Source organism: Canis lupus, chromosome 16, assembly GCF_003254725.2.
Source record: "Canis lupus dingo isolate Sandy chromosome 16, ASM325472v2, whole genome shotgun sequence".
NCBI classification, from domain to species: Eukaryota; Metazoa; Chordata; class Mammalia; order Carnivora; family Canidae; genus Canis; species Canis lupus.
The window spans coordinates 20,973,887-20,994,690 of NC_064258.1; the positions used below are offsets into that span (position 1 = coordinate 20,973,887).

At 57.1% G+C, this 20,804-nt stretch overlaps 1 protein-coding gene across 4 annotated transcripts in view; it reads right to left on the reverse strand.

Moving 5' to 3' along the window:
• PTPRN2 (protein tyrosine phosphatase receptor type N2) overlaps positions 1-20,804 on the reverse strand; it is a 725,828-nt gene that overhangs the window by 84,585 nt on the left and 620,439 nt on the right. For all 4 annotated transcript variants that reach the window (XM_049095287.1, XM_049095286.1, XM_025449397.3 and 1 more), the window contains one exon: positions 3,894-4,088. In XM_049095287.1, coding sequence (XP_048951244.1) covers positions 3,894-4,088 — 195 coding nt within the window. The remainder of the gene's footprint in view (positions 1-3,893; positions 4,089-20,804) is intronic.

Consider the following 20,804-nt stretch of genomic DNA (forward strand, 5'->3'; position numbering starts at 1 on the left):
CTGACACCTGCTGCAGCTCATTCCCTCTGTTCTCAAAGACGCCAGGCCTTTCGTCTTTCTTCCTGGGGTTGGGACAGTCATTTGCATGTACCACTCAGTCCCGTGGTCTCCATCTGTGAAACGGGGTGCACGACGGCTCCCACTGCATGGCTTCCGGATGGCGGCTGTCCCCTAAACGGTCAGGATGCTCATTCCTGCTGCATTGTGTCCAAGGATGCAGGGAAGGCAAGGGTGCTATGAGGTGAAATCCATACCTCCCACAGGGACCAAGATGCTCTCCAGCACCCACGTCCTGGGTTAGGTCATCTATCTTTACACCATAACTAACGGAGCCAGCAGCAAGCCAGCTTTTGCTCAATGTTCCCGCTCCCCGCACTCAGGAGAGAAGTGGAGAAGAGTGTGGTGGATGGGCGGCCGAGCCCTGTGGCTCCTCTGTGTCCACTCACTCTCATGCCACTTCTCCACAGGCTCCCGGCCATCAGCAACTCTCAGCAACTCGCAGGACGCTGACCTGATCTCAGCATCTACAGGGCCGCCACGCTCAACTTCTGAGGACAAGTGTGATGTGGAAACAGACCTCTTTAAAAATTAAACTCAGGGTGTCTGGGGGGCTCAGTGGTTGAGCATCTGCCTTCAGCTCAGGGTGTGATCCCGGGGTCCTTGGATTGAGTCCCACATCAGGCTCCCTGCATGGAGCCTGCTTTTCCCTCTGCCTGTGTCTCTGCCTCTCTCTCTGGGTTTCTTATGAATAAATAAATAAAATCTTTAAAAAAACAAAAATACTAACCTCAAAGATGATCCTTTACCAGCAGCTCTGCCCTCAGACACTCAAGGTATGAGGATGTTTGTAATGCTTCACAAGGTAGGCTGCATGGGGTTGCGTGTTTCAGACTTTGCCCTTGGCCCTGATTACACGCTACCGTGCTCCCTTGCAAACGTTCCTTCAGGCACCAGCCAGGCTACTGACACAGGTGCTTCCCCCCAGGGCCTGGCTCCCAGGGGTCCCAACCCTCCTGCAAACACTCCCCACCTGGTCCAACGCTCTGCAGGCTCCAGGAGCAGGTGGGCCCACATCCACTGCCCCCTCCATCCCTGGGCTGAAGGTGGGGGTGTCCGTGAGCCTCTCGGTGCCCCCGCAGGGCAGCTCTGATGCCCCTGGGAGCAGCCATGACCCTCCCCACGTTCTCACCCCATGGCTGCCAGAGAATTCCCTCTAATTCCCTGCCCCCGCCTTTCCTCTCAACCCTGACCCTGTGGTGTCTCTGGGCCTCGGTCAGCATGTACTCCCCTGACTTACCTCTGGGTGGACCATCCACCTACCCTGGACCCCTTGAGCAGGGGTACTAATCCTTCCCCCCTCAGCCTCTTCCCCAAGAAGGCTACCCAGGCCTAGCAGGCTAGTATCACCAGTGCTGTCACTGTGGAGTAGTGGGTGACCTGCAACCCCTGACCCCTGCTGACCCGTCAGCCCTTGATCTCCCTTCTTCCATGCAAAGCCTCAGTGCCTGCTTCCTCTCTCTGGTCACTTGCTGGCTGCAACGTTTATTTCTAGAATTCCATTCCTGTGGCTTCCAGGCAGGAAACCCTGGATTCTACAGCAGAGTAACCAGACCAAGAGGGGGCTGGGGACTGGGAGGTGGGGGCTCCTTCCCCAGGTGACCCTCACCCTGGGTCAACCTGCTTCCCAGGTCAGCCCTGCCCCCAGATAAGCCCCACCTCTGGGTCAATCCTGCCTCCAGGTCACCTCCACCCCCAAGTCAGCCCTACACCCCCCCATCAGCCCCGCCCCTGGGTCACCTCTACCCCCAGGTCAGCCTTGCTTCTAGGTCAGCCCCACCCCAGGTCTGCTGCCCCTGACAGTGCTCTAGCGTGTCGGGTCCATTTTGCCTTTCTAACCTCGCACTTGTTCCTTCCAACACGCTCTCCATCCTTTGCTAACGGAAACGTTGCACTGTTGCGCACTGGCCACAGGTTTTGGTGAGGAGTGTGTTTTCCAGATAACTTGGCCATCTCCTCTCCACCTTATGGGGTGCTCCTGCTGCCACCCTGCCCTGGACTCCATCACGTCTGTAAGTTGAGGTGTCACAGGTGCATGACGTCCATGGTGCAGCTGCATATCTGGAGCAGCTGGTCCCTAGGATTCACCTGGACCTCGTGTATTTTATCTGATGGTCTTTGAATCCTTCGCATGTAGTTTGGGGAGATCATCATGTTGCTGTCTGATAAACATGAACGTTCCCTCACGGAGAGTTGGGCTGACTGATCACCGAAGAATTATCTCCCTTGTAGCCTTAATGAGGTAGAAGGTCAGGCATTGGCGCATCCCTGGGGTTCTGACACACGCAGGTTTGCAGCGGGTGCCTTGGAGGACACGGCCAGGCAACATGGAATGGGCCCTGGGCCGGCCACACTGTGCCTGTGGCCTTCCCCGCGGGGACCCCGGGCCCGGGGCTCCCCACGAGGGGAGGTGCTTGGGGTGGTCAGCACAGGGTGGCCAGAGTGCCTGACGCCGCCCATCATGCTGGGTCAGAAGACAGAATGTCAGGACGGGTGCACAGGCAGGAAGTGCCTAGAGGCCCCCCAACGCATGTCACTGTGCAGACCGTGCTCCCACTGCGGGTCAGGATGTGAGACGCAAGGCTGGGGTGGCAAACCGCCAAGTGGCCGCCCCGAGACCTGCCCCCCAGGAGCCAGGAGGACGCAGTGAGAACGGGGCAGCTATGCACAGGGAAGGGGCCTCCCCAGACTCCCACGCTGTGGTCCCTTGATCTTGGGCTTCAGCCTACAGGGCTCGAGGACACAGGGCTCTGTGTGCGGGTTCCCCTGATGGCGGCCTCAGGAGTGGGGAGACCACGCTCTGCCTATCACCCCAGGAAGCCTGTCTCCAGGAGGACAGTCATGGCTAATAGCTTGGGGCTGTGCTTTACAAGCACCAACAGGAAGATGCGTGTGGCCCAAGGACCCAGGAGCCTTCAGGAGACAGCCAGTGAGATGGACACCTCTTAGCATAACTCAAACAGCAACTGTGTAGCACGGCTATGCACCACCTCTCCACACGTGGCCCTCTGAAGTCAACGCGCAGTTTGGGGAAAGATAGGATAGGGAGCCGGACAGGCGGGGGGGGTGTCTACACCAGGGCGTCTGGAGGGCATGTCTACACCAGATCCCCCAGGGGGGCATGTCCACACCAGGAGCTGGGGGGGGAGGCATGTCTACACCAGATCCTCCAGGGGGTGTGTCCACACCAGGAGCTGGGGGGGGAGGCGTGTCTACACCAGGGCCTCCATGGGGGATGCATCTACACCAGATCCTCCAGGGGGGGCATGTCTACACCAGGGCCTGGGGGAGGGTGGCCTGTCTACACCAGGGCCTCCAGGGGGTGTCTTGCAAACCAGCAAGGCTCTGAGCCCCTACCTCTGTCCCCCTCACTGTTAAGTAGAATCAGTGACACCCCCCTGCCTCCCCGACCACACCTGGTGATCTGCCTTGGAGGGGAAGACACCATGATTGTGTCCTGGTGGATCAGAGGTTGAGCGACAGCAGCACACACAGCAGGCGCTCACTGATGCAAATTCCACACTGAAAACAAAATGACCAGGGCAGAATCCCATGCATGATTAGGTGTGTACGGGTGCACGTGCTCACCCTCCCCTGAGCCCAGAGGACCAAGCCTGAGGCGCTCTGACACTGGGTTTCATCTCGCCGGCAGCTGCCTGACCAGTCGGGTTCGGTGGCCAGCACGTTGTCACCATGGCTTCTGACACGGCCTGGGTGTGTGGTGGGAATCAGGGGACGTGTGTTGGCAGGAGCCCCCTCCCCGCATGCCCACCCTCACTCCCCCTCCTGCAGGCGTGTGCCCTGCGGTTCCTGGTGGAGAGGACCGCAGCCCTTACCAGGACCATGTGGCCGGTGGAGATGTCCATGTGGGGCTGCACGGGCTCCTCGGACCAGGACGATGTGCTGCTCCTGGCAGAGGGGCTGGCCATCGGCCCATCACTGAACTGGGACGACACGCTGTTGATGCGCGACGTGTGCGGGGCCTCTGGGCGTTCGGATGGGCGCATGGCCATGCGCTGCCGGCACAGCTCCTGGGAGACGGGGAAGGCAGGTCAGTGCTGCTCCTGTGGCTACTGCGTGCCCCCCGCCCTGCCCCACCCAAACGCTATGGGCCACACGGCTCTTTTGCGGCCATGCCCCCCCCCCCACAGATATCACACACATACATGCACAGGTGTACATACACACAGATACACACGTGTGCATGCACACACAATAGTAGACACACACAGATACACAGATATCACACACGGATACACACACATGCATGTGTACACACAATAGTAGACATGGATGTATGATACACACAGATATCTCACACATGGATATACACACACAGAGATGCACACATGTATATGCACATCATATACACAAATACACATGGATTTATACACACAGATACACACATGTATGTCCACATACAAAGATGTCACACACATGAATGTACACCCCCAGCTGCACAGATACACGAATACCCATACACAGCATACACACACACACACACACACAGTGCACACACATAGACAGTGAAAAGGGCGCTGGACCCACCGGGGTGGGGATGCTACACTATCCTCGGAATGAGGCAACGTATGTGCAGATGGGGCCGTCTTTCCTTCCGTGTTAGGATCGTGGTCGTGGAGGGACAGATGGGGTTTATAGGGTGCTCTGAAGTTGCTGCTGTGCTCGGGTGTTCAGGAGCAACCCTGCAACCTCTCTTTGGTTCTTCCCTTTTTTCCCCAACGACACCCGAACTGATGAGGGCCCATATGAAAACGAGCAGAGAATGTCATGTATGGACAACAAAGCATGTGCTTCAGTGGAAAGGATTGGTTCTCTGACAATATCCCAAAGACAAAGTGTCCAGGTTTAAAGGAAAACCCCAGCATGTCGGGTGAACGAAGCTACTGTCGGGTCACTGTGGGGTCGGGCCGTCCCCACGCAAGGTGGCGTGTGAACCCGGCGCTGGCGGGTGGCGGCGCTCAGACACAAGGGACCCAGTGGAGCTGCACACCAGCTGCCGCTGTCACCTAGGGTGGGTTGGCCGGGACCCCCCCATCTCACGAGCAAGACACCCTGGACATGCTCCTGCGTCATGATCTGATGAATTCCATCCTCCTGCCCCCTGAATCCACCGTGGGAACCTGAGCCACCAAAATAAAATGATAGCAAGAAAAACTTTGTAAGAGAAGCTGAGCCCAAGGGACGAATCAGAAATGCATTCCTGGGAAGAATCCTCTTCTTCCCAGCTTCCCATGCTGGGGAGCTGCATGGCTCCTGTGTCTGTGTCCTCTCCCGGGGGGGGGGTGCCCAGGGTCACCTGTGCCACCAGTTCAGGTGCCCCAGGGCAGGGTAAGGCCCGCGGAACCCTTCACGCAGCTGCCCTTTCCTCTGGCGTTGAAGACCCTCCTGAGGCGGCTGCCACCTTGGAGGAAAAACCCCGTTCAGCGCAGCTCCCTGGAGCCAGATGGTGCACACAGCCCAGCACAGGTGCTCTCCGGGGACCCTCCTCCTGGCAGAGCAGCAGGTCTTGAGGAGCAGGGCTGTGGGCATTCAGAGGGCCGGGGGACTTCACATGATGGGTCACGGAAGGGCAGGAGGAGGACACTGGGCTGCACGTCTGCGGGTGCCCCCTTCATCCTTGTGCTTGCTGGCTCACACGTGGTTTTCAGACAATGAGGTTGTTTAACACTCCCGCCTCCAACACAATGGGGGTTCCAACAGGTGGGTGGCTCTGGTCACCACTTCTCTCTATGGACGCACGCAGGATCCTACTGGATTTTGTTAGAAAGCACCCGAAATGCAATGTCTGCACTCACTACTGTGGTTTATTTAACACTGTTCACCTGCAAGAGTCAGCAGTGAGTCCAATGGAAGCAGAAGGACACCTGCAGCACAGCCAGAAGTGCTCAGAACATGTCCTCCAGGAAGGAGCACCTCTGGCGGAGGAAGGTTCCCGATGGATGGCTGGGGTTTATTTACAGCAGCTGGGGTCACACCAGCTACGTGCCCGCCCCACACCTGTGGAGGGAAAGAGGAGGACGACCACAAACCCTGGGAGGAGGATGTGCAGGGTGGGCCCCCACGCACAGCCCCGAGCCTGCCTGTTTCCACTTTGAAGATGCAGGTACCAGTCTCGTCCCCGAAGACGTGCGTGCTGCGCTGCCATGGGGAAAGTCCTCAGTCGATCATCAGAACAGTGCGGGTTCGCACAACAAAAATGAGAACAGCTCTCAGCCCACACGAACATGCAAGCGCTCAGTGAGTTTGATGTGTCTGTCGAGGGAGCACAGCATTGTGGGGTTGGGGAGGCATCTGGTCGTGTGCTCAGACCTCCTCGTGGGACAGGGGATGTGGCGGCTGACTGTGGACGCTCTGCGGGGCCCTGCAGGGCTGGGACCTGGGGCCCGGCGCTCTGATGCCTACTCAGTGCTTGTATGTCTTTCTTTAAACAAACAAAATGCTTAAAAACAGAGGAAGCTCCAAGAAGAAACGGTCCCCAGCCCATATCCAACAGCGTGCACGCCTGAGAGTGTGGCGGTGGCCCTAGCGTGGCTGGGCGGGGGTGGGGGGTGCCATTTGCGGGGGCACCTCACCCGCAGAGCTGGAGCGTTCCTGGGCCAAGGAAGCCCACTGCCTCCATGCAGAGGCTGGGCCTCATCCCCACATCCTTTACATTGTACATCAGGTCACAGCTGGGGCCACCTGCTCAGGTGGACCTGGATTTTGGACTGACTGTGCATCCTGAACTTAGAGCTGCCAACACGAGGAGTGTCCTGACACAAGGGTTCAGTTGGAAATGGGTTCCAGGGTTTGAAGCCAGTCTGCCTGTGCAGCCCCTGCAGCCCTGCTCTGTGGGCAGCCACCCACAGTATGCTCCTGGGCTTCCTAAGGACGGGGAGGGGGCACATGCTGGGGGAGGGTCTGTGCCTTCGGGCATGTGTGGCAGGGCCCTGAATGCAGTCTCAGGGGGAGGCTCCGCCTAGAAACCAGGGTTCCAGAGACCTGAGCTGATTCTTCTCCTTGGATTCCGGGAAATCATCCACCTGCTGATAGCACCTGAGTGACAGCCTGACCATGGTTCTGGCTTTGGGACCTGAGGGCTGTGTGACCTAGGGCAAGCCACCTGGCCTCTCTGAGTCCCGGTTTCCTCATCTGAGGGCTCAGGTGCTCAGAACTTGCACAGCCTGTGAACAGCAAGCACTAATCACTCAGCTCCAGCGACGCATGCACTGTCCCTAGGTGCCAGGAAGACCCGTCTAGGAGGACCAGCCGAGTCCAAGCTCCCTGGCTCCTGGACCTGTGCACAGCACCAATGACATGGACACTGTCTGCTGGGTCTTTCGGGGGACAGGAGCCGGCAGGTGGGGGCCTCCAGGATGGGGCGCCGTGGATCTGCCAGGTGTGCTGAGATGCCGGGGGGCGCCGGAGAGGCTAAAGCATCCTGGCGGCCAGAGCACAGGGGAGAGGGCCCCACCTGGAGCTCTGTGTTCTGCAGAGACCGCGCTTCAGGTCTTTGCTGGGCCTGCGGGTGGTGGCCCCCGCTGCAGTCAGCTCTCTCGGGAGCAGGAGGTGAACAGCGGGGTGAACGGTCCATCTGGTCAGAAATGCAGTCGGAGGCGTGGTTATCTGTGCCGTGGAGGCTCCGAGGGATGCTGCTGTTCACGTCAGCCCCCTCCCCCATACTCCTCAGTACCCCCAGGCTTTGCTCGTGTCCAAAGAGAACTCCACCTGCCCTTTGCACCTGCCTGCAACCCGCCGTGGCTGAGGCACCACTTCTCATGCCCAAGGTTCATCCGTGACCAGCCCCTCCTCTCAGGGGTTGCTCCGCCCTTTTTGTGGTCTGGGGTCTGCTCTCTGCCCTGAGGAGGCCACTCCTGTGACCTTGGGCAAACCGTGTCCTTCCCCCACCTCATCTTCCTAACCTAGGACTGGGGAAAGAATGGGAGGCTGGTCCCTCGTTACAGGGTTGCTGCAGCAGGTGTGAGCACGAGACAAGGTGGGGGTGCCGGCAACTCCGTGGCTGTGGGGGGCCAGCCCCAGCCCCTGGGGTCTCCCTCCAGGCCGACACAACAACGCCATGCCCGTCCATCCAACCAGGGGAGGACACCTGCCAGGCCTGCTGCCTCGGGAGGGGGCGAGTGCACGTCTTCACAGGAGGAGACGGCACCCTCCTCCCCTGCTGCGCTCTCTGAGGGAATCACCATGTGTCCTCTAATTAGTGCTTGAGGCTGATTATGGTTTGTAAAAGAATAACAGAAATTCTGCATTCTAACCAGTCTCTGCACTGCTTTAAAATTAAAATGTCCTAAGGACAATGGAACTTCTTTTTAAAAGACAAGATACAGACTATGAGCTGACTTAGTCGTGGTCTGGCCAGGGTCAGGCTCAGGGTCAGTCTCAGGCTCAGGGTCAGTGTCAGGGTCAGGCTCAGGCTCAGGGTCCTGTGCTATGCAGATATGAGCCTCTTAGCAGAGCCGTCTGGCTTCCCCAGCCTCCCCTTTGACCAGAAAGTTCTGCTGGCCTCTGGACAATACCACACTCTTCATGTAAAAGTCTCATTTATACCTAAAAAAGGCGATTGCAGTCACACAGAAACACCTGGGGATGTGATCCTTTGGACCCCATAGGCAGTGACCCAGCAATGGTTTAGGCATAAACACTGATTTAAACTGTACTTGAAGTCCGCAGCACTGTTCCCACTCCCTGTACTGCTTCCCTGCATTTACTGCCTTGTATTCACCATCAGCTTGCGGGGGGCCCATGCGGGACAGAGCAGAAACTCACGCAGCCACTGACAAACACTGCATTCCCAGCGAACACTCTGTAAGGAACGATCTGGTGAGTGTAGAGCATAGGGCTGGGGCCATCTACAGGGAGCGTTTCATTTGTGCAAAGGAGGACGGGCAATGTTCCATAAACAATGCAAGTGCGCCCCGGAAGGAACCTGGGGACCCACCCAATGCTGCTCTGAAATCTGTATCATTCAGAATCCTGGCAGGAACGCAGGTTCCTGGGGCCGGGTTACGCATGCCATGAACCGAGGGTGGGAGCAACGAGGGCCTGGACCCAGCACAGTCTCAACTCCCTTCACCCTGGAGCCCAGCACTGCCTCTGGGACCCCAGCACGTGCTGTGTGGGTCACACCTTGTCCTCTGCACTGGCACAGATTTTCCCCAAACGTACCTTCACTTGGCTGGAAAAGGATGTTCATGCAGGGCCTTCCAGCCCCTCACTAAAAAATAAACAATGTTTAAGGTCCAGACCAAGTCCATTCTCATGTTTCAATGATGCTCGGGGTAGCACCACATTAATGAAATTGGGCCTGAGCATTCCGCTTGACCACCTCGTTTATGAGACAATTACCATCTTCACGTAGTAATTCATGGGATTCAACAACCAAGAGGCAGTTAATCACAAAGGAGGAAGAAAGGCAGGTCTCATCACATGGATCTTCAGGTCACAAACCCACATGTGGGGTCGACCCACAAGTCACGTAATCCCCTTCAAATGGCTCTGTCGTTGGGCCGCCCCAAGCACCCAAGATCCAGACCTACTCCAGGCTGCGTCCTATACGCACCTGGGGTGCGTCCCTCTGGCCCTGAGAGTGCTCAGTGAGGGTCCTGAGTCACTCCCCCCGGGGGCTTCACCAAAGCGGGTTTCTGTTGTCATCCGACACAGAAGGAAACGCCACTGCACACGTGAATTAGAGATTCCAGATAGCAAAGGGGAAGTCACTGGTTTTCGGAGCGTGCAGCTCTGTGCCTTCGGGACGTCTGCCTCTGGAGATGGGTGTCAGGTCTTCCTGGAGAGATCGACCATCTCCGCATCTCTGCTCTGTCCCTTCTTAGTTATCTACCCTACCCACCCCAGGTGTGAAGAAGGTTCTTGAGGAAAACAGATGCAAATCATTTCATGTTTCCTGTGGAGAAGGGTGCACGCACAATAATGAGAAGATGACATGGTTCTGCAGGTGACCTCCCCAGGGCAGCCGTACATGGTTAACAAGCACGTGTCCTAGACTACTCCCATCTTGGGGAAAATCCATGGCAGAGAACACAGGTCCGACACAGACCCCAGTCCACATGAACCCCCCATTTGCCGCAGCGACCAGGGGCCAATGGCCAGGACCGCACACCCAGAGCTGTGCAGTCTGGACTGCCCTGTCTCCAGCTGCGTGACTTGGATGAGGTGCTCGGCTCTGTGTCTCCATTTCACGAACTGCAAGGTGGGGTAATGGAAGAGTCATGCAGAGCTGGCGGGCAGATCCTCGGGGCGGGTGTGGATGCGGCCCTGAGCACTGCACCCCCTCACCACCGGGAGCAGAGTGGGTCAGGACACCAGGCCAGGCCCCACTGCCCGGATGCCACCCCTGCCGGGTCACGGCCCCACGGGCCAGGTGGAACCCAGCATGACCACTGACCACCGTCTTCAACAAGGGGACTCCCTCTCTACCCTTTCTGTAGAAACCAGAGTAACAGGATTTCTAAAACGGAAGGGTCAATCACCAATTAGACATGAGAAGCTTGTGCCGAGCTGTTTAAAGTGGCCAAAAGTTTCCTTATGTGTCAGGAGCGGCGAGAACACTCGTGCCTGTGCCCGGGTGACCACAGACTCTCTGAGGAAACTCAAAACCTCAGCCTTTGTGCAGTACAGGGCTGCCTCCTGCATGTCTGGAGCCGGCGCACTCTTGGGCCCGGGGCAGGACCCCTCTGGGCAGGGTCAGCGTGGGGTCTGCTGGGGCCCAGACAGCCCCACATTTTCAGGGAACAGGCTAAGGAGACGGGCCTGCAGGCCACGTTTCAACCCCATGGCTGCCACCTCCTGTAAAGCCCTCGAAGCCCAGGCCCTGGGGTATCTCTGCAAGAGCCTCAAAGTATTTTCTACTTCTTTGTAACACAATTTGCAAAAAATAAGTTGAATAGGATTCTGGGGGCAGAAATCCATCCACACACATAATAATGCAAATGTCTCACTTCTCAAATCTTTATCTGATGGGGGAAAATTGCAGAGAGTGGGAATCGCTCCAAGAGAAAAGACCTGTCATTCCCAAATTCTGCCAAAAGAAAGACCAAGACGACAAAGGCTTAAGAAAAACCGCTTTGTACCTTTCAAGGAACAATCGGAACAAAGCCGCGCGCTGCCTAAGTGTGTACACAAAGGGTGGCTGGAGTTTTAGGGTTATTTGGAGAGCATAATTTGTGGTAACAGAGCAGAACTGAGGAGTGCTGCACAAAGCCGCCAGAGCAGGAGGGGTGGCTCATTAGGGTGTGCCGGGGAGGGGGAAGGCCAATTACTTTCCAGGCTGCATAAAACACTGAGCGAGCACTCTGAAAAGGAACCAGCCCTCTCCGGGGAGGGACCCTGTCTCCAGCTCAGAGGGCACTGCAGCCTCCCACAAATACAGCACCGACAATGGCACACAAAGCACCCACAGGGAGGCCTCATGGGGGGCAGGGGTCCGCATGCTGTGGTGAGGCGTGGGGGCTACAGAGCACACAGCATGGGGAGGTCTCTATCCAGACCCTCTGATTCTGGAGCAAACACACAGGTTCCCGGGAGGCACCGTGCACGCAGGATGGTCTGGACCTGTGGAGGCTCTGCTGGGGGTGGGGGTGGGGAGGCAGGCAGTTTTGCTTTTCTTTTTTATTTTGCTCATTTTTCCCCCTTAAATAAAGCATGTGCGACTTCTGTAGTAAAGAACACCAGAACAAGGTGCATTTAGAATCCATAAAATTCTTCATTCCATATGAAGAAGACTAAGTGAAATGGTTAGAAACTACGTGTAGGTTAAAGTGCAGGAGGAGACATCCCAGGTTGTCAAAGTGGCGATAAGGTTGCGTTAGAAAACCAGGCACATCGGGGAAATGTCCCGTGTGATCACCTGTGTCTGTCCATGGCGGTTTCAGGTTTCATTGGTGGGTTGTTACCTCTCCGTGGATACGGATATGGCCTAGGAGGGACTGCTGCGCTCTGGGCCATGGGGCGATGGCGCTGACACTGGGACTTCCCAGATGGTTTACAAGAGCTGCTCGACACCCCCCCCCCCCCCCCCCCCCGCCTGCCCCGTAAATCGCATACATCATTGGTGCTGCGGAGGAGGAGGAGGAACGTGAGCGCCAAGCCCAGTGCAGGCTGGAGAGGCTCTCTCAGCATCCCCTGCACACGGGGTGGGGGGCTCTGGGGGGCACACAGGGCACACACGGCCACAGCCATTCCTGGGTGACAAACAGAGCCCTCCTGCCCCCTCCCTCGGAAGTCGGAGCCGTAGCAGAAACCCAGGGAGGCCCACCTCTCATCTGGCCACAGCCACAACTGTTCCTGGGATGGGGGCGCTCAGTTGGTTCACAGCTCACCCATGGGACCTGGCTTTGGGTGCATGGCCACCGCTGCTCATCCTGGAACATCCTGGAACGCCACCTCCCCACCCCCGGGGGGCTTCTCAGTGGTGTTGACGAGGGAGTCTGGCCCAAGACCCCCAGGAGGGATGCTCCTCCAGGGCCCCAGGCAGGACGGGCGCTCACTCCGCCCGCCCCACCACCGACACCCTCCTAATGCTCGGGCCGCAGACGGCGCTCCTCTGGTCCAATGTGCAGCTGCATTATTTTAAGTGCTGGGTTCCACAACATTCATAAACTAACCCAAACAGCTCCGCGATAAACGTTGTTTGCCAAGGAATAGGGAGTAATTTTATCCCATTTTGCAAGACGTCTTCTCAAAATAAAAAAGGCACATTTTAAGTTGGAGAAGTGAAAATACTTTTCAACACTCTTGTGAATTTAGAAGGGTCTTTGAGCCATCCAATGTCAGAAGGAAAAAAAAAAACGCTTTTTTCCACTCTCTGCCCCCGGCCCTGGCGCCATGGCTTCGTGTCCCTCCTCCCTCCACTCCTCCCTCTTTCCTCCCTCCACTCCTTGCCCCCATGCAGCCAGACCCCCCAGGGTGGCCCTAGGTAACAGCCATCACGCGTCATTCTCCAGCTACCAGGACAAGAACTACACCTCACCTCCCAAACTTGAGAATGGAAGTCATTTTCCGGTGTTTTCCATCTCCTTCGGTGTCAAGCACAGGGGGGAGGCTGCAGTAGATGCCTGCTTGTGGGGTGCACCGTTGGTGTGCTGCCCTGGACAGAAGGGCCACCTGGGAGCTGGCATCATGTCCAGCTGCAGAGAGGGGAAGGCGGTATCCTACCCCCGGGTACCGACTACCACTGGCAGGCAGCAGCTCAAGAGCTTTAGCAAGTTCGGAAGGTTCCTACAGTCTTTTGACCCTGGCAGGTGGCACACAGCCCACAGAAGAGGCCCCAAAGGCAACTGGCGAGTGCGCGCCACTCTGTCCACCCACATGTGGTGGCCTGAACCCCACGGGGCTGCCAAACCCACTCTTCTTGGAGGCCGCCTCTCCTTTAAGAGCAGAGGCATGCTCATTTCTCTCAGCTCTGCTCTTGATAAGCATCAGGCTCAAGTCAGAGGAAGGAAGCCATTGTTTCCATAAAACGTCTTTCTCCACCAGCACATAGGGACTGAGGGCTTCTGCCCCGACCGCTTGCGCTGTCACCCGGAGCTGGACAGGACCTGGAGATGGGCAGTTCCCGCCGGACGAGCAGCCCTCACAGCCCCGCACAGCCCCACCTGGCCACAGGTGTGTGGCAGGGCTGACCACAGACACGAAGCCCAGGCCTGGAGGCCGCTGCAGCCTGCCACCCTCCTACCATTAAGTTATCATCTTGTCCAGGAGTCTGCGATGCCTTCAGAGTTCACAGATCCAGTGCCACCTCCGTGAGCAGGGCCAGTCTTGGGTGGCCCACACGCACATCCCAATTTGGACCAGTTAGAGTAGCCAAGTCCATCCGTCACCAATAAACCCTGAGAGCCTCCTGGCCTGGCCAGGCAGAGTGGGCTGCGAGCTGTTTTCTATAAGAAACGTCTGCCACTGTCCTTTCTTCTTGCTGAAAGGTAATGATGAATCATCATCCCTTGTTGTCATCGCCACCATCATGCTGGGCAACACCTGCAGGACTTGACCCCGGTGCTCCCCTGTGAGGGGCGCCCCCCCAGATGCTGCACATCACCAGGGACGGCTCACGGAGCCTCCAGCACACCCCGAACTGGCCCCGCTCACAACTGAGGCTTAGTGCAACATATGGATTAGCTTTTATTGAGCACCAGAAGGTCCCCTGCAGGGCGCTGTGCATTCATCACACAGATCTGGCATTTCAGGGAAACCAGGGTGTCCTCACATTCGCAGAGCATGTGATGGGGAGGGACAGGACCAGGCCTGCCGGCCGCCGTGCAGAAAGAAGCCCAGATGCAACCACCAGTGACGGAGAAGTGACCACAGACTCGTGGGGCAAGGTCAGGGGAAACAAAGGGTCCTGGTGCTGAGAACTGGGCAGGATGACCCAGGGCCAGGAGAGAAGGCTCGGTGAGGGTGTGGGGTCTGGGCAGGCTGACAGATGGGAGTGATCTGGAAGGATAAAGACGAGTGGGAGGGCTTTCAGTGTGAGGGGCATAGTCCGCACAAAGGTTCAGACACAGAAAAGCACAGGGGATATTCCAGGGGCTGTGAGGAGCTGGCCAGGGACACAAAAGGTATTCACATGCATGCATTCTGCAGCGTTGCCTAATTAAGCCAAAGGGCAGGGTCTGGGGGCAGGGCCTGGGGGCGGGGCAAGCCCCCAGCAGCTGCCTCTCTGCTTAGGGGCTGCACATGTCCAGGGCCCAATTACTCCATGTGACACTACTCTGAATGGCGACCTGCCTGCACGAGGCCGAAGAGGGTCCTGAGGAGGCCTGAGCTGGGTGGCTTCAGGTGACCCCCACCAGCCCCTTCCCACCTCAGCTTCATCTCTGCCTCCTCCGGCATGATGCGGAGGAAGGGCGCTGGCCTCAGAGGGCTCATGAGGATCCGAGACAGGTCCAGGATGGGGACAGGTGCTGCCCTTCCAAGGAGGTTGGGGCTTCCAGTGGCCGTCGCATGAGTCCAGCCAGGGTGCCGGCCTGTGATTCAGGGCGAGGGCTGAGCAGAGCCAGCACCAGGGTTGGTGGAGAAGAGGCACCGGGAGGCTCCAGGGCACCAGGCTCATGGGGGCAGCTGTGTCCCCCGGAGATGCACAGACTCACGATACACCAGGACCACAGAGCAATGGCTCAAAGGGCCAACAGGACGGTCTGAAGTTTGGTCCTGGTTTCCCCTCAGGTTTCAAAGTTTGGGGCCACTGAGCTCAGGATTTTCACTGTCCTTGACTGTGGTGGAGGACAGCAACACTGGGGAGGGGGAGACCATCCCAAGACATGCCAGCTGGGTGGGGCATCCCTTCCCACCCATTACTTGGTTTTGCAAACAAGTCCATACTGTACTTCCCCCCTCTTGGTTTCTGTGCTGGTTTATGAAAGGTGCAATTCTAGGCATACCCCCTTTTGGGTTATCCTTCTGCTCCATTGTCTTCACAGAAAACCAAAGTGACACGATGCTTACTTACAGAACAAATCCCGACTTCTGATGTTAATTCAAGAACCTTAGTCCTCTGGCTGCTCATGGGTGCTGACTTCCTGCACAGTTAGCAACCCCAGCATTTACCACCCAAACTCCGCCAGCCATCAAGTCCATCCAAGCCCAACGCCGTCTCATGTTCGTATTCTCCAAACACCATATGGAATCACGCATTTTAAAACATTTGGCCTTCTTTGCTAATCGCAGCGTCTCTGAGTCTGCTTTCCCCTGTTTCCCAAATAATCATACACACAGACACACACAAACACACACCCAGACACATAATCGGGCTGCTTGCTTTATTCTTAAAGCTTAAATTTAAAAATCGTTCAATGTTCTTCAAGAAAGGTAAACACTGGCAGCACCTTGTTTGGATGTGTTGGAGTCTCGGGACTGGACAGCCCTGTGTTCTCAAGCAAGCACCACGTGTGTGCCAGGGCCCGAGGTCCTCCTCTGTTGGGGAAGGGGGTCCCCTCCAGTCAGCACGGCTTCAGGGAGGGAGGAAGGGGACACCTGCCTCGGCGGCCAGACCCACCGGATCAACCCAGCAGTCAGTGGGGTGGCAGGGGTCGCGGCCTCAGTGCCCTCACATCCTGGCTGTTTATTTTTCACCATCAAAAATCCCGACTGAATACTTTGCACAAGTCACCTTCCTACCTGGAGATCATTTGTGTGAACATCTTGTCCTGGTTAATAGACAAATGACCTACCAAGATTCCATTCTTAATTATCAGCAAGATTCCCAAAGCAGAGAGCCCCAGTGGAGACTGGAATATTCTGAGGAACAAAGTTTAAGAATGACTAATTAGGCGGAGAAGAGAAATCCAATTATGCAGCTTCTCCAATGTAAGAGGAAAAGCTGATACTGCTCGCTGCCTAAGACACGACTGGGATGCTGCCCAGACCACATCACCGCCTGAGTGCCTCTCTCCCTCACCTCCTCTGAGAAGCCCTCCCAGGCCCCCCAGGCTCCCCTTCCATCCCATGCACAGGATTCACACAGGTATAAGCTGGTCCTATGTGTGAGCAAGGTCTTCGCCAACCTTCTTGTGGCAGAAAATGTGATTCTTTCATTAGAAGAAATGAGCGTTCTGGAGAGAGACCTATGGCGCCACTTCTGCGTTCGGCCATCCAGCCTTTCCCAGGCTTGGGCACTGTGTTCCTTGGGGGTGACCCACATGCCACCGACCCTGAATCTGCACGAGGGCAGGGTGGGAGGTAGGCAGTGGGGCACAGGGGGGCCGTGGAGGAGTGTGAGGTGAGGACGCATGCGCACCAGTGGGCCCTTGCCTCTGGGAGTCTGCGGGCTGACTGGATCCTTCCCTCATGACCTTGAATGTCCCTCCTTGACATATGGAGATGACAGTCATAGGCCCGAGTCTCCTGGGTGGGAGTGTAAACACATGGCCTGGGCCCTCTCAAGGGGCATTCCCGGGATGACAGGGATGGCATTCCCCCTCAGTGTCATCACGTGTGGTCTCAGTGTCATTCCTGTGGTCAGATGGCAGACTCCTTGCCTTGAAGAAGCCAGAGACTGAGCTGAGATGTGACTTTGACGTTCCCAAAGTCCCCAGGGCCACATACACCCAGAGAGAGGCAGAGGGCCCTTCCCCACCCATACTTGCAGGATGGCTTCCCCTCGTCCCTGCCACGGGAGGGGCCCAACTGGGCTTGCCTATATTTGCCAGGTCACGCACTGCACTGCGGACAATGCCACTGGGCTTGGGACACACTTCCTCGGCCCCCTGGGGGCTTGGGTCAGAGTGCAGGTCCTTGCACCAGCCTCCTGGCGCATGCATGCAGGGCCTGACGGCCGGACTCTACGCCAGGTGGACACTACGCCAGGTGGCCGAGCCCAGGCTGTCCCTGTGTCAGGCTGCAGGCCTGGGGGCATCATTCTCCCACAGGGAGGGCCTGACTATATGGAGCCATCCAGGCCCTGCCCCCTGCAGGGAAACCAGGCGACATAAGCCCCTCTGAAGGGGACGTGTGTGTGTGTGTGTGTGTGTGTGTGTGTGTGTGTGTTCGGGGCCTGGACTGGGTGGTGCAACCTGGTCCCTGCGGTTGCCCTTGAGAATGCCTTCTCCCCGCTCCTGCCATCTTCGCCTCAATCCCCATGAAGCCCATTTTGCATCTTTCACTTGACTCTGGCAGCTTCTCCTGCCAGCGCCCCTGTGATTCAGGGCCTTGCCCCTGACAATGTGAGGGCAACACATCCATCCCTGGGCACATGCCGCTGCCTGCACAAGGACGGCTCCCCTGCACAGGGTCCCTGCGCTGGCCCGGGGCGCGGGAGGTGGGCAGGGTGGATGGAAGTGACCTGGGCCAGGCTGCACCCCCATCCCCCTGTCGTCGGGGCTGCATCCGAGGGCTGGCCTTGCTGCTCGCTGGTCCTGGGAAGATGGGGGAGAAGCAGAATAACCCCTTTGCACCCTACCCTAGCCACCTTCACAGACGTCTGGATGTCCCTGAAGCACATGCTTCCTTTGCAGACTGTCTTCAGCTTTGGTGTAGATGATGTGCCCACCTCTCCGAATCGGGGCCGGGCACAGAGGACCAGGTAAGAAGTACACATCCAGAAGGGAGGTGTCCCTGCCAGGACCCTGGCGCTTAGGCTGAATCCCCAGCCGCCAGCAATGAGTCTGGGCACCACTAGCACCACAAGTAACTGCTCAGACCTTATATACATCCATACTCCTGTGACCTCCTGTGACCTCGGGCAGCCCCCGAAGATCCCACAGCTCCTCTCATTCCATTCTGCAGGTAGGTGCAGGCAGGAGATCCAGGAGGAAGGGCAGCATCAGAGGATAGGCATGCAGGTGGCTCCCCCACAGGGCTGGCGCAGTGCAGGGGAGCCGGCCTGGCCCCGGGAAGACAGACCTGGTCCCCCACAGGAGCTCACGGGCTGGGGGCCTTCCTGGGCCAGGACTTGCCCCGTCCACACTGATCCTGCCTCCAGGATGCCCACGAAGGATGTCCTCCATGCCCTACTGTCTTTGTGGAGACAGTGGCCACAGTGACAGGGATGGCATTCCCCCTCAGTGTCATCACTTGTGGTCTCAGTGTCATTCCTGTGGTCGGATGGCAGACTCCTTGCCTTGAAGAAGCCAGAGACTGAGCTGAGATGTGACTTTGACGTTCCCAAAGTCCCCGGGGCCACGTACACCCAGAGAGAGGCAGAGGGCCCATCAAGTCTGAGCCCAGGGACAGGTTCTGTGTGTGAGGGCCCCCCGGCCCATGACATAGTCTGGGCAGTGGGAAGAGCGCTGGCCTGGGGCCCAGAAGGTGTAAATCACCCTAATTCAGCTGCGCCACCCACCGGCGGGGGACTGGGACAAGTCACAGCTGATCTGACGCTTGCTGTCAGAGCACCTCCCTGGGTGCTGGCAGGCAACTGTGGGCACCAGCTGGGAACCCCAGGGTCTGACCCCAGGAGCCCCCTGAGCACATAGGGTGCCCTCGAAGGAGCTCCCACGGCCTCCGAGGGATGGAAGCAGCTCTGGCTTCCACAGAGACCAGCACTGGAGCAGGTTACCAGCGCCGACCTGGGCCCTCCCTCGGCAGCCCTGCCAGGACGCCCCTGGCCCCTCAGGACCCCTTACAGACAGCATGACCCACGCTTGGGGACGTGGCCCGACGCAGTGGAGGTGAAGCTGGTGTGCCCTCCCCGCCATCGCTTGCCTTCCTTAAAAGACAGTTATTCAAGCCACATCCAGATCCGCTAACCAGCCACCAACACGGCAACAGAACCCGGCAACACGGTGATGGAAGGAAGCCCTGAATCCAGGTCTTGGGATGCTGCGTACCAGCCATCCTAAGCTTTTGTCTTCCAAGCAGCTCACTGAGTGGTCTGTTATTTTCAATTAAGTCTGATCTAATTATTATCGTTTGATCAAGGGAGATGGCTTTGCTATATTAGGACAGAGACATATCTCAGTTTGGTGTTTAGATATGTTTTTGGCAATCTTTCCAGGCTTCCGCCTCCTCTAGACTTATTTCCAAATCTCTGGAGCTATTTCTGAGGAGACACGTTGGGCAGAGACTGGAGGATGGGCTCGCGCTTGCGGCTTTTGGAAACGGCATCTTTGAGAATTTCAGGTTTATGAGAAAGGCTGCACTAGAGATTCATGCCTTGCGGAATGGCACTCAGACTCAGAGTGCAAAGGAATCTAGAAGATTCCGTGGGGCTTGCTGGCCCTCACTTGAAACTGCACGCAGGCGCAAAATGCACAGGCATTCCTCTCTGCAGAGCAAGGGCCTGCTTGGTTCCCTGAGGCTGGCACGTGACTAGGGCCATGGCATGTGGCACCTTCAGGCAACAATACGGCTTTTACTTAATTTGCAGTGGAGCTCAGGCCTCTCTCTGGGATCACGGGGTGCACAGCACCCCAGGACAAGGCCTCCCCCCTCAGGAGCCTAGCTTCTCCTTGACCAGATGAGCCATTGACTCTGTGTCTGGAAAGCTTCTAGAGAATTCTCCCTACAGACCCACAGGTGCTAACAGCTTCCTGCAAAGGCAAAATGAGCCAGAATCCCAATTCTCAGGCTTGCTTGAGTTGGGATAAAAACGTTAAGTTCTTTAATGATACTTGAGGGTACTTTTCTGTTTTTGAAGCAGGATAGACTTTGCTTGATGGGAAGTTGAAAAAAAAAAAGAAAGAGAAAGAAAGAAAGAAAGAAAGAAAGAAAGAAAGAAAGAAAGAAAGAAAGAAAGAAAGTTATTTTGACCTGAAAATTTAAATGTAAAGCAAAGAAAGGCCATGCTTTCAGACTGAAATGGGCTATTTCAGGAGTTTGTGGTGGGGGTCAAGGAAACGTCAGCAGACTCCGCTTTCTACTGAAATTGGACAACACTTCTCTAACTAGTGATCGCGCTACTTACAAAAGATTCAACTGCCTTAAAAAAAGAAGGTCCCTTGATCCAATGTGCAGAGGAATAAGCCAGCTGGCAACATGCCCCCTCCTCTGTGAGGCACAGGCTCTCCCCTGGCCCTGGGCTGCGGAGTTAGGCTGGGGCCCCAGGGCACCTCAGCCCGGGCGGAGGAAGCACCCCAAGCAGCTGCCACCACGCACCTACTGCATAGCCAGTGGGGTGAGCCCCACAGCCAGTGTGCAGGCTGCCCTGCACCCAAACGCATGCTCTCCTCTGGGTCTGCTTCCAAGGGCCTCCCAGGGACAAGGAAGCCTGCTGGGTATTGTGAAGTGAACCATCAAAAGACGCTTGCTGGAACTTCCGCAGGGTTCTGTGCCCTCACTTG